At 31.9% G+C, this 14,108-nt stretch overlaps 2 protein-coding genes across 4 annotated transcripts; one reads left to right on the top strand and one right to left on the bottom strand.

The window, feature by feature from the left end:
• Nucleotides 1-2,648: 2,648 nt before the first annotated feature.
• On the top strand, nucleotides 2,649-4,631 carry LOC123203098. The gene is made up of 3 exons (XM_044619276.1): nucleotides 2,649-3,428; nucleotides 3,954-4,075; nucleotides 4,165-4,631. Exons 1-3 carry the CDS (start codon nucleotides 3,033-3,035, stop codon nucleotides 4,313-4,315), a joined length of 669 nt encoding a protein of 222 aa, XP_044475211.1. The 5' UTR covers nucleotides 2,649-3,032; the 3' UTR covers nucleotides 4,316-4,631.
• Nucleotides 4,632-7,010: 2,379 nt separating this feature from the next.
• On the bottom strand, nucleotides 7,011-10,445 carry LOC123202660 (UDP-galactose transporter 1). 3 transcript variants are annotated; one of them, XM_044618656.1, is made up of 6 exons: nucleotides 10,298-10,445; nucleotides 9,889-10,017; nucleotides 8,888-9,137; nucleotides 8,573-8,780; nucleotides 7,767-7,998; nucleotides 7,011-7,330 (listed from the first exon to the last, which is right to left on the bottom strand). In XM_044618656.1, exons 2-6 carry the CDS (start codon nucleotides 9,994-9,996, stop codon nucleotides 7,103-7,105), a joined length of 1,026 nt encoding a protein of 341 aa, XP_044474591.1. In that variant the 5' UTR covers nucleotides 9,997-10,017; nucleotides 10,298-10,445; the 3' UTR covers nucleotides 7,011-7,102. The 3 variants fall into 3 exon arrangements, with proteins under 3 accessions (XP_044474591.1, XP_044474593.1, XP_044474592.1); XM_044618658.1 differs by having other exon boundaries at nucleotides 9,889-10,090; nucleotides 10,298-10,428; XM_044618657.1 differs by having other exon boundaries at nucleotides 10,254-10,413.
• Between the last annotated feature and the right edge of the window lie 3,663 nt (nucleotides 10,446-14,108).

Below are 14,108 nucleotides of genomic sequence, written 5' to 3'. Positions count from 1 at the left end.
ACTGGCCCCTCTTCACAATCTTCTCTGATCAAACTTACCAGGCCACCATAGCCCTTTCTCTCTCTCTCTCTTGCCTCTTTGTGTTGTTTATGTTGTTTATGTTGCCATTGCCATTGCCATTCTGAGCACAGGTCGGCTAAGATGAAGAGATGTGTTCTAAGGTGGACTTGATGGTGAAATGGATTGAGGTTTGTGTCTCCACTTCTAAATTAGGCCTTTTTTGGTAGCTCAAGGGGCTCAGACAAGGGGATCCTTTTTGTCCTTATTTATTTGTGATTGTTATAGAACTTCTTTCCTGCCTGTTGGATAATGTTGCTAAGAACCTTTCGATCAAAATATAGCCCACTTATATTTTGTTGATGTCCCCGTGTTTTTTTGTCCTGTGGATGAGTGTTCCTTAAGTATTTTAATGAATGTGTACTAAGGTTCCCAGGTTCCCAGGGTGGTTTAGTTTGAAAGCTAACCACGCCAAAAGGAATATATTCTTTAGAGGCATTTCTATTGAAGAGAAAATCAGGTTGATGAATATATTGAACTATGCAGAAGGGAAGCTTCCAATAAAGTACTTGGGGGTGCCTCTTTTCACCTTCAAGCTAACCTATGGGGATTGCCTTCCTTTGGCAAGGAAAATATTGGAAGAAATCTCGTCTTGGAGGAGAAAATTTATCCTTTGCAGATAGACTTATGCTTACAAAGTATATTATTTGGAGCATTCAATGGTAATTTCATGAGATCTATTATTTGGAGCTACAAATAATGGCTAGAGTTTTAACCATTGTAACAGATAAATCATATATGTTTTATCGTGGTGTTACTAGTTAGGTCTTCAATTATTTGTAGTTTGAACTTGATCTTTTACATGTGAGAGTTTATGTTATTTAAACTTTGACCTTTTATAAGATAAAAATTTCTCTTCATCACTTAGAATAATCCTTAGAATCAAAGATTAAATGTTACTTAAGGGTTATTTTATTATCAAACGATGACTTTAGATATACCAAAGCAAAGGTGATTTAAGAGTACGTTTGTTTCCTAAGAGGCATCAAGGATCATGAGATGTATGGAATGGAATAAGGTTGTCATAATGCCACATTTTTTGAACTTCTCCCAAATAAAAATATGTCTATTTGATCAGAATGAGTGAAAAAATTTAATAAAATTATATATATTAATTTTTGAATATATATGTATCATTATTATATAATTAAATAATTTTAAATTAATAATATAATAATTTTAAATTTTATAATATATATTTATTTATTTGTACACACAAAAGTTTTAGTTGAAAGATTTTCATGTTGGGTTATTTGGAATTGAAAGATTTTGTCAACCGTTACTTTGTGATGTTGGAATTAGTGGGAGATCAAATTTATTGGAATGAAGCCAAGAAAGCAAAAAAACAAAAGGATATAATGGTAATTTCACGATAAGCCCAGACTCAGTGATTCGCTCGGGAGCAATTATTTGCAAGTACGACCATCTGACGGTATTAGCCCAATTCACTAGCGCCCCAATTCTGACATTTCCTTGAATAAAAATTAATGAATTATAGGCTGTCTGTCAGATCAGGATTCTTTACAGTGGGCCTGCTTTTTCTTTGCAGGCGAAGCTGAGCAATTAAAAGAAAAGAATATGCCCGTAGCTAAAGTTACTGTGCCCATTTAAAGTTTGTGGCTAATTAGGAAAGGCTGACCCATTTCATAATAAATAATAATAATAGTACTTGCAATTTATGATATCACATGCTTGCTTCCTGACCATTTTCAACTAATTACACTAATTTAATTCTTGGATTTTAATCTGATTCAAGCTAATTTCTATTGCATTTAAGAGATCGCTTAAACGTTTGGTGTGGAATTTAAGGTTAGGTTCAATCCTCGAGTTTAGTTCGACTTAAGTGAAATTAAGTTTATGTTTGAACTTGAATTTATTGAACTCATTTTAAAGATGTTTGAACTCGATTTATATATGAGTGATTAAGTTCAAATTTAAATCTAATTTAAGTTCGAGGTTTTGAATTCAGTTATAACCGAACAAAAATAACTAAATTAATATCATTTTGATATGCATAAATAAAAAAGATATCGTTTTAGTCAATTCATATCATAAATTTTTAAATTCACGAATTTTATTAACCAAACATCCTTAAAATTTAAACTCGAGTTTTAACCCAAACTCAAACTTAAGTTTACTTCAATCAAACTTGTTTTAGATTTATTTAAATTAAAATTTAAATGAATTTGGTTCGAATGTAACCTTGGCAAAATTGCCAAAGGAGGGCTTGGGTTCCAAATGGAGTATGATTTGGAAGAGTTTCCAAGATGTGGTCACGTCTGCCTAGCATAAGAGGGAACCGATTTACAGGAACTTGTGATCTAACAGGAGTTGAAGAAGGCCATGCCATGGCGTTGGGATTCGCCTAAAAGTGACCCATCAACGTAAATGGAATGGCGCTACAACTTGATCGCTGGCCATGCTCCTAGCCTGCAGTGGTAACCAACAATCATCTTTCACAGACATGGACCAGCTTCCCCATATGCATTGAAAGCTACCTCTCATATATGAATTCAAGTCATGCCTTGATGATATTTTAATATCAGACGTTTAAGGTCAGTCAAGGTTTAACTTGTTCGATATTTTCGGTTGGGTTCCTTAAAAAAAAAAAAAAAACTAATCATCAATTTATTTATGGTACAGAGAACCCTCTCTTTCCTCATCAGAAACTGAACACACAGATTGTTTACTATTTCTTCCTCACTGGCGTATGAAGCCTCAATTTATCCCGCAGCGATTTCGGTTACTTTAACCTGCACAAAGATTAAAAAAGTCTTGGCTTTTCTTCTTCATCACCTATAGCTCCCAATCTCATTCATCCCTCTTTTTGTCTTTCTCTAATCTCATTTCTTTTTATTTTCATTTCTTTCTTAAACACTCTCCTTCTTCTCTGTAAACTACTTGCACGTGCATGCTAGTTTACACCTGTGAAGCGTTATAATTTTCTCTTCACATTTGGCAAACTGTGTAGCAAAATGCCAACTTCAGTTTCATTTTTGAGGCAACTTAGTGGAAAAGAAACTTGGAGGTCATCGTCTTGGAGGTGGGGAACCGGTGGTAGCAACAGTTACTGCAGTGAAAATAGGCACTGCGGCGAGGGAAGTTTGAAGCAAATGGAAGGGCTAAATCAGTACGGTGTTGGAGACAATGGTGGGTCGGTGATGAGGAAGAGAGTGATGGTTTTAGTGGATCAAACTTCTCACTCCAAACATGCAATGATGTGGGCTCTTACTCATGTAACCAACAGGGGCGATTTACTCACCCTTCTTCATGTCATCCCTCCTCCTTCCCACCTCCATGACTGTTCTTCAAATCATTCTCCTGTCCTCGCTAACTCCCTTGGAGCTCTCTGCAAGGCCTGCAGACCTGAGGTATGTATGAAGTTTGTTTCTTCGTTCTAAAGTTCCTGCGTTAAGTAAAAAACCTTTCGCTTTATTATACATTATTATTCGGTGTCAAGTTAATCCGTCTAAATTTTTAACTTAAAAAGAAAATCATGTTAATGAAACTAACTTTTTTCGATGGATCCTTTAGCTTAACCTATGAAGCTAACTTGGGTCATGTATAATACATTTTTCCGAAAGAAAAAAGGGCTTTTGTTTGATAGATCCAACATTGCAACTATCTTATTATGCTTTTGAGTTTTGTGAGAAGATATTTTCAGGTGCATTTGGGTTACTCTTATTGCCTCATATTCTTGTTAATATTCTTCAAAGGAGGAAATGGGACTCTGGGATTTTTTCCTTTTTCCAGTTACTTCATATTTGTTGTACATTTATTTCTTCTTTTTCATTGTACATGTAATTTTCTGTAAAAAGAGAGATATAGCAGGTATTTCTGTCACTTTAGTTGAAGTGGTGTTGTGCTTTCTCTGCTCTTGTGGGCAAAATGTGCAGGTGGAAGTTGAAGCACTTGTGATCCAGGGAACAAAGCTAGCCACAGTGATAAGCCAGGTTAAAAAGCTAGAGGTATCTGTTCTAATAGTGGGTCAAAAGAGGCCCTCCCCATTCATTAACTGGTAACCGAAGTACTCCTTTTTCTTCATCCTTGGATCTATGGTTCTTTTTTTTTATCATTATCCATTTGACTCTTGTGGGTTTTTGGTAGCTTCGTTGGGACCAGCAGAACCGAGGAGTTTGTGGAGCAGTGCATAAAAAATGCCGAGTGCTTGACTGTTGGAGTGAGGAAGCAAAGCAGAGGGATGGGAGGATACCTTATCAGCACTAGATGGCAGAAGAACTTCTGGCTTCTAGCTTAATTATGTATTAAATTATTAATCGTCAGGATTACAATATTAGGCACAGGTATAAGCTAAGCGTATGGCAGATAAAGATAATTAAGTTCTGTAATAATAGCACATCTAATCTAATATTAATATCTGTACCAACTTTGCTCTGTCTTGAATACTGTTACCAGTCAACTTGATCGCGATGGAACGGTTAGTGATGGAATGAAAATTGATTGAAGGCAATGTTTGCCTAGAGGTCCTCATCGTTTTTGCTTGTTTTGGGGATGAAATCGGGGAATTGTGTGTTCCAATGCTATTGAGCAATGTGCGTGGATTACACGTTTGGTCATGAATTATTTAATTAATAGTTATCAGAATTATATAATACATATATAATATAATATAAATAAAAAATAATATATATTATAGAATATATATGATATAATAAATATATTATATGATATGATACATATCTTATAATATTATATATATATATATATTATTAATAAATAATATTATATATACATATTTTGAAATTATAAAATGAGTATACATATAATATATTATTTAGTGATTAAATATTATTTTATTTTATATTTAAAATCACTCATCACATAAAGATATATTATCTTTGTACTCATTTTATATACTCAAAATATGTACATAATTTTATTGATTATCAATATAAATTAATAAACCTTTTTAAAAAAAATAAAGATATAATAATAATGTATATAAAAAATTTTATATTTTTAATATATTTATAATATTTTTTAAAATAATTAACCGATGATTAAAAATTTGTATTACTTTATTATATTATTTTTAAAAAGACTTATGGTATGATATTTGATTAAAAAGAAAAAAAATTGATTTCTAATATATAAGATAATATATTATTCTATTACTGTAATCCTGTCGGTCTACTTAAAACAATTTTGGTTTTTATGAGAACAAGGCCCAAATGCTTCATTTATGAAACAAAATAATCAAGTAGTAAAATTCTCTTTATAATTCAACAATAACATAAATAATAAAATTATGTATATCTATTTTGAATATATAAATATATATATATATATATATATATATATATATATATATATTTGATATGTATTATTATATGATTAAGTGATTTTGAATAAAAAATAAAGTAATATCTCATTAGGTAAGATAATAATAAAATTAGGAAAAGTAAATACATTATATTAATTATAGTTGAATTTCATAGCTAGTTAATAGGAAACTTATCTTTATCACTGAGTTATTGTTAAGGTAATGATACACATGATTTCAATTATCATATGGTGAAGTTTCTAAAAGGTGGCGAGTCTTCTTTGAGTTTTGACATTTTGATTTAGTTTATGAAATCACTCCCACTAATCATTATTCTCAAATTGTTATTCACTGTAATGGTCATCAAGGTTTGCCCTGGATTAAGTTTTTTGATCTCATAATAATTGCCCTCTTGGTGGTGAACATTTAATACATCGCATATATGAGCTATGTATCAATTAAGTCGTTTTAGAAGTTATGATATCTTGAAGGTCACGTTGTTCCATCCTAGTTGATAGTTGACAAGCACTCGGAACTAGCTTTGAATGATAAAGATTTTATGTATTTACCATTGGGCTTTAAAACTAGAATATGATTGATTAGGAATGAGATTCCCGAATGAAGCCAATAGAGAGAAGTTTGTCTGCCACTTGCTCCAACATATTGTAAAATTGTATTCAACATATCACTTGGAGATTGATCTCTCTCATACCAATGTGAGCAAAGACAAATATGTCTAGATTTGCCTGTAATGATTAAATAAGATGTGTAGCAACATGTTTATTTAGGTCTCCATCTTTTTTGAGAGTTTGGGTTGGCTCTTGCTCGTCAGCTTGGATTTTTCTCACTTTTTTGACAGGTTTAGTAGGTAACTCGCTTTCTTGGGACCTCAAATATCTGGAACTTGGCATTCCAATGTCATCTTCAAGAGCTATCTCTTTCCTTTTGAGGTCATCCTAAAGGCTTGGTTGGAACATTTTCCAGAACTTAATTGAGATCCTCTAACTATTCCAACTCCAATAGGTGTAAGACATTTCATAATCAGGTGATATATTGAGATGACCACGAGGCTCTTAAGTATCTGTTGCCTATGACAGCATTGTAAGTTCAAGACGAATCAATCACTAGAAAATCTGCCACTCTACTCGTCTCTCAGAAAAACTAACAAGAAAAAGATATTCTTTCTGCAATATGTTTTGTTCTTTCTCGAAGTAAGAAAGACAAACTCTAGCCCACTTTATAAAAATACTCTCTGGAATTCTTTCTTGTGACCAAACTACTTTGAAACTCTTACATGCCATACTCTTTCGTTAATTTTAGTTTCATTCTTGTAAGCCACTAAGTTATGTGTTCATATATTTATGTACAAAAAAATACATTCTCGTTCAACACAGCAATGCTTAAAAGCAGTAAAACCATTTTAAATGTTTGAAAAAGAATAAAAGCATTTTTAAAAAAATAAAATAGAACTGAAAAAAATTGTTTCTCATTTTTAAGTAATGTTTTAATATTTTCAAGGCATTTAATGTACAAAATGTGGATAATTGTAATTGAAATTGAAATCATGGTTGGATTGTGTTCAGTCTTTGTTTCTTAGATCTGCTCTGTTCCTTCCCTTTTGCAAGTTTTTATTAAGACTATTTAAATTAGTTAATTTTATTAACTATAATAAAAATAAAATAAAATTTACCATAATAATAACTCTAATTTGTTTAATTTAAAAATCTCTCCTCTCCTCTCCTCACGTATGCCCTCTTAAAACTAGACCTTATCGTCTAATTTATCATTTACAAGGGGAAGTAGTTGTTCCATCCTATTCCTTGGTGTTCGCGGTGTACATGGAGTTCCCGGTGGTGGCTGCTGAGCAATCAAGTGTCTCACGTATCCGTAGAATGTACATCCGACAAGTGTAATAGCACATCCAACAGCATTCAAACCTGAGATAGGATTCCGGAATATCGACCAGGAAATCAAGACGGCAACTGCAACCTGTACAGAATAAGCGTTACTAGATTAAGAAATACTCATAGTGCAACATCATAATCAGCTACCATATCAACTTTAAATCTTGTTTGCATCATCCTACATGCACATGTAATTTATGGTATCCCACATCTTATAAGTTTCTATAGAATAATGTAGGGAAATAAAGCATGCAAGAAAGACAATTCCGTGTTGAGAACAGGTAGAAACATTCGAAAACGTTAAACAAATTCTGCGGGTAAACAGGGAATATATGCAAGTTAGGGAAATGAAAATTTATTAATAGTGATTTCTCTCTATGCCTACCTACAGGGGTAGGATAATTTCTAGAACTAAAGTAATCGGTATCGCTAGCCCACATTGACTTGGAGGATATACTTATTAAACAAGGAATCAGTAATATCAAGACGTATGAAGGATCACAACCTTAAATTCAAATTACCTTAAGATTTCCCGCTACATTAAATGTGACAGCCGTTGTGGAGTGAATCACGTAAAAGATGGAGAAATTCAGACAGAATGCCAGCACCCCAGAGCTCAAAATGATGATGAGGGAAGACCAAGGAGCAGGGTGGGTGTTAAGCCAATCCAAAACCCCATTTCCTTCTAGTAACAATGCTGGAAATCCCAAGATCATTGTAGCAAACGGTGCCATATAGTACACTGTGTTTATGCTTAAGTTCATAAAAAATAAGAGGGATAAAGGAAATCAGTACAAATTGTACAATGACAATTCATTTCAGAGGTCTTTACGCAAGCACACAAATCCACACACTATTCAAAAATTGAATGATCTTAGATAATCATTTCAAATAATCAGCAACAGAATAGTTTTTTCTTATGTATCCAGAAGAATCTAAGCAAGCACCAGTAACAAAGATGTATGATTTCTGCACGAATAAGACTATCTTTAAAAATTCTTGATTTCGTTATACTTCCTCCTAATTGTACCCATATTCAATTTCCTCCAGATTAAAATTGGTTTCCATCATCTTCATTAAACTTACTCCTTACTGTACCTGGATTTAATGAGCCCAGGAACATATAGTTTATTGGTGATATTTAAGTAGAAACATTAATGATATATTTCTATATAGATAATATTTGAGATATAACACAGTCCATGATCACACTAACAACAATACATTCAGATGAAAAATAACAGCGGCTAGAAAATTTTGATCTAAACTATATGAAAGAATTCCACAAGGAGAAAACATTTACAAACTCAAATGACAAAGGCACTACCTGTCAAATTTGTATCCGTGAAGCAGAGATTCTGCAAGGATAGTCTTTGTAGATGTGGCCAAACATCCAAATAATGCTGCGCAAAATCCAAACATATTAAAACTCAGCTCTGTGACAGATGTGAGAAGTATTCCCCCAACTATGGGTACCAAAGAAGCCCAAATTCGCCAGTCAAAGTACTTTCTCCAAACCATCCACTGTAAAACAACTGCAAAATCCATCGAGATCAGGTATTATTATAAATCAATCACATGAAATTTACTAGAATGCATAGAAGAGCGATAAAAATTCATGATACCAACTATAGAATCAGACCTGTAGTTGCTGGAGTGAATGACTTAATTGTCTGCATAAAAGAAACTGGAATGTAGCGTAAACTCACATTCCCCAACACAATGTTGATACAGAACACAAAAGACATGGGAAATATCCTTCTCCATCTATCTCCAGGGTCAACCATTATCAAGGGTTTAAGTTTCAGCACCTTGATCACCATATATGCTCCAATGGATGAGCATATGAAGTGAATACATGACACTGTTAGAGGAAATTTGAAGTCCAGTTTCTGTAAAAGAACCAAATTGAGATATAATTGTAAAATTAATGTAGGTCCAACAAACCTTGTACATAAAAAGCAACCCCTTTCCCTAACCATCCACATTTCTAACCTATAGTTTAGATCTGAAATTCTCTTCCCAGACAAACGGCTCATAAGCGAACAAAACAAACAGCCTAGGCAAAAGCTGCTTTCCTCCACATACAGAAAAGTGATTCTAACGGCATCAAGATCCCATAAACAAATGTAAAAGAAATTCAACAAGATGAAATATAATTATAAACTATGAATAAATCAACTAGAACTCAAAGCACCAATAGAAATAAAGTAATAATTTTTTTCTATGGAACCAAACAAACACACTGTCTTTGGTTGCATGGAGTTAAAGCTTTGGAGTTGACACGCCATCCGTCATTTTTCAGAAAGAATAATAACAGCCAATCCCACCGAAATCAAATTCCGCGCAGCCAGACACAGCCCTCGATTAATTAACAAACTTAGAAATAAAAACCAACAAAAAGAGGAGCCCAAACACTAAAAACCCAACACCGACCAAAAATTAAGTCAACCCCTCAAACAAAATCAACATCACAGTACAATAACAAGATAAAACTTGAGAATTGAGAATTATAACATAATAAATTTAAAGCACGAACCAAACTCCACTCATGAAGACAATTAAACGAACTCAACCGGGTTGGCGCCCCCCAATTTACAAGAATTCATACAAAATTATACAACGAGAGGCAGAAAAATAAACCTGAAAGATCCACTTGTTCATGATAATCACGGTAACGTTGAAAGCCCACCACTGAAGAATAGCCAACAGAGATCTGAACACACTCCACTGACACAAACCATCCTCCATATCTCTCTCTAACTCAAAAAGCTGAAACCAGATCAACCCAGGAATCAAAATTTCAGGGCAAATATAAGTAGGAGCAGCTACAGCCTACAGGCAGCTGCTGCCAATAATCAGCAAGAGAGAGATAAAGAGTGAATGTTCATAAATAGAGAGACGGATATATAAACATAAAAAAGGTAAATTTTTTAATTAATTAATTTAATTAGAATAATTATTGAAATTGATTTCAATTTTGGAAAAAAAATTAAAACCCTAATTACAGAGAGGACGGATTGGCTGTAACGGTTGAGGGAAACTGCCTTGCCTTGTTCTCAATCTCTGTGATTTGGCTTACATCGTCAAACACGTCTTTCCAAAAGCATTTCTTTTCGTTTTAGCAAAAAAAATTAATTAGATTAAAGATTTAAATCATGGATTTAAAGTGTAACCAGAAATGTTTATGGTTTAACTGAAAGATGTGAACAAATTTTTTAATTGGAATGGACCCCTGAAACGGGAGAGTTCTGCTTCTCCGAGGTACTTGGGATTGGTGGGGTCCGATAATCGCAACCATTCGCACTTGCATTACACTCAGAGCATTGACTATAATTTTCTACTATTAGGACGGCTGGGAAAGGACAGTGTCGAGATTAGATCTAATTGAGTTAGTTTGAATTTAATTTCTAATTTAATTCGAATGAGTACGAATTAAATACCCACCAAGCTCAAGTTCAACAAACTTTTTTTAAGATAATAGAAAATATACTTAAAAAATTAAATTATGATTATAAATAATATAAACTTATTTATAGTAAGTGAGTTGAGTTATTAAAATTAAACTCATTAATGTGAAACAATTGAAAATTTAAAATCAGTTGAGACTCGAGAGTTGAATGTTTATTTATAGCAAGAGAATAAAATTGTTAGTGTAGATTTTTAATACTCATATATTATAAATAAGTTTAATTTTTTCAATTTTCGTCCTACGATAATTTCATTTTATGTTTCCTTTTATTAGAAAAGCATAATTTTTTTAAATTTAGGAAATTAATAAGCTAAAAGTTTATAAAAAAAAAATTAAGTTATCTTAACGAGTAAAGCTCAAACTCGAATGTGAATTTTTCAAGCTAACTGAGTTGAGGTAAATTTAAACTCATTTTAATTTAAATTTAACTCAGTTTGAATCTAATTATATGGTAGTTATGCGTCAATTGTCATAAGTAATTTGGGTTTATTATCTTTGGTGCATTTGGATGGATTTGGATGGATGATAATATGAAGTTATATTTGGTGCATTTGGATGGATGAATGATATCACAACATGACTTTTCAACTCTTTATTGACAAAGAGTTAGGTGAAGCATAAATGTATGATTGGTTTTGATACATTCTCCCATTTACCCTAAAATAATATACCAAAAATATTCTTTCTAAGCCAAAAGACTTTTTCCACCCAAGGTATAGTGAAATGTTTAATTTTTACCCTTCAATTTTAAAAAATTTAAATACCTATCTATAAGTAAATTTTTATAAAAAAGTTTAGTTGAGTTAGGAATAAAATTATTATTTATAAAAAATTTAAAAATTAAAGTTTTATTATATTTTTCTCCCCAGCTTTAGAAACTTACAATTTCAACCCTAATCCAAAGTTTGAAAACTAATAAATACCCCCTAAGGTTTGTTTCTCTTCTCTTTGGTGTCAATTCGTCATCTCCAATCATCAACCGTCTTACCTCCCTTCTTATCTCTCTTCAACCATTTTCAACTGAGACAAAAATGAAATTTTCTTTATCTCAGATGAAAACAAATTGTCTTTGTTTGAGAAAAAGACACATCGTCTTTGTCTTTTAGATGAAGACTCGTTGTATTCATCTAATAGATAAAGACGACGTGTCTTCGTCTTTAACAAAGATCGTTCGTCTTTGTCTTAATTGAAAATGGTTGAAAAGGGAAAGCAGAGTAACTAGAGAGAAAGATAAGACGAGAAGGGGAATGGTCGACAATCGAAGATGATAATTGATGCTGAAGAGAATAGGAACAAACCCTTGGGGGTTATTTATTAGTTTTCAAACTTTGGATTGAGAGGAAAATTGTAAGTTTCTAAACCTGGGGAGAAAACCCTAACCTTAATTGAGATTTTTAGCAGAAATTTGTTTATAGGTAAGTGTTTGTGGTTTTGAAAGTTAGAGGATGGGAGTTATAGATTTCACTATACCTTGGGTGGGAATAAGTCTTTCGACCTTCTTTCTATCCCTAACCCACCACATAAGCTGGTTATGCAGATCTTAACATATGATCACACTATATTTTCCAATATGAGAGGATAACACTACAATACCGGTGTCACCATCTATGTGATTGCAACTGGAAAATGTATTGATAGCTTTAATACCAAATTATATGAACTTTGAGAGAACTATATCTCAAAAACTAATTATGAATATTAAAGAGTCCGAGGTTATATAAACCTTATATTAGAAACTTATACTTCCTAATATGGGATTTAAGTCTTATACATTATACTTAGGATCCTAACAACCTCCCAATAATTTATTCTTAGAAAGAAATAAAAATGCGTACATTATTGTTTTTCATAAATTGCTTTTAAACAAAATTACATTAGACTTTTGTGGCTCTCGCACGCATAAATTGAAGTCAAAAAATGGGGTCAGAAGAAAATGCAGTAAACATGTGATAAGTTAATATAAGCAGTAAGGCTAGCTTAAAATGGTAGAACTTTTTATCAGAACAGGGGAAGGTGAAGAAAAAGTTTCTCTGTGAAGCGTGAAAAACAGAGGGGCAGAACAGAACAGAAGGCATAAGTTATTTTAGGGTAATTACTGTAGTGGGACAAACACAGCACATGGGGTACCTACCTACTGGACCATTGGAAAAAAATAAAGTGCTTTTTTCCTTTAGCTGTAAATCATTTGATACATATTTCCTCCGCAAGCTTGAAAATTGCTGTGGTTTTAAATTATGCTTTCACAGTAGATCATTCTTTTTTAGGAATTATATGTAATGATATTATCAGAACTCATGAAATTAAAAATTAGTATTTCTTATTTTTTGTTTTAGAGCCGTTCGGTTAAAGAGAATAAAAGATTATCTTAATAATTTATTTTTTATTATTGATATTATTTTATTTAATTTATAAGTAATAAAAAATTAGGATAATTTTATATTATCAGTCGTAGTGTGACAAGTAATATAAGAGATAATAAGATTACTAATCTTAAATTTTTTATAATTTTATCTTTATTTATTAATTTTTTAAGATAAAAATATTTTTATTTTTAATTAATATAATAGGTAACATAATAATATTTTTAAATAATTATATCAATGATATTTAAGTAAAATAATATTTTTGTATTCTTTTATTAACTCTAACCAAACATAATAATTATTTATACTTATAAATATTTATTTAATATAATAATAATTTATACTCATTAATCTTTTAAGTAATCTATCTTTTTAATAATCTTTTATTTTTAATAATGAAACATTATTCAAACCAAATGATCTATAATATAGTTCTTTTAAACTTTTTACCATTCTTATGGATAAAAATACCCTTCATTTTCTTAGGTTTAACCCTAAGAAGATGTGCGATATAATAATTCAAAAAGGTGCATCAAGGATTAGTTGATTGTTCTAATTCTTTATGCTTGCCCAATCATCTCGCCATCGATATCATGGTTTCTGATTTGATTTAACCTTGTAAACATTTCATCCATGATGAAATTGAACAATTAGTTGTTTTAGGACATTGTCTTCGCAATGCCTCACCGAACTTGTAGCTTTGGCATGATTCAATAGTGGCATTGCCTTCTCTTCATATGCCCGTATGGTCAAGGGATCGATTGAAAGATGTTAGAGACTTATCTTAGTCCAATTGAAAATCAAGAACATAAACAATAAGATAGAAAAAGTGGTGCAACAAAATCCCCTAAAGACAACTAAAGTTAAATTAAGAGTTTGATAATGTCTCATCTATAAGGGTTTTATTCTTTCCAATTCTCTTACATCCGAATGAGAAATTCAAATAAAAAAGACAAAGCTAGAACAAGAATATAGGTAGTGTTAATCGTCATTTCGTACAATAAAATGAGTAATTAGATATCTTTTTA

The sequence above is a fragment of the Mangifera indica genome, chromosome 19 (assembly GCF_011075055.1).
Source record: "Mangifera indica cultivar Alphonso chromosome 19, CATAS_Mindica_2.1, whole genome shotgun sequence".
NCBI lineage: Eukaryota > Viridiplantae > Streptophyta > Magnoliopsida > Sapindales > Anacardiaceae > Mangifera > Mangifera indica.
The sequence above is the reverse complement of the archived record's forward strand: the minus strand, read 5'-3'. Positions and strand labels throughout refer to the sequence as shown.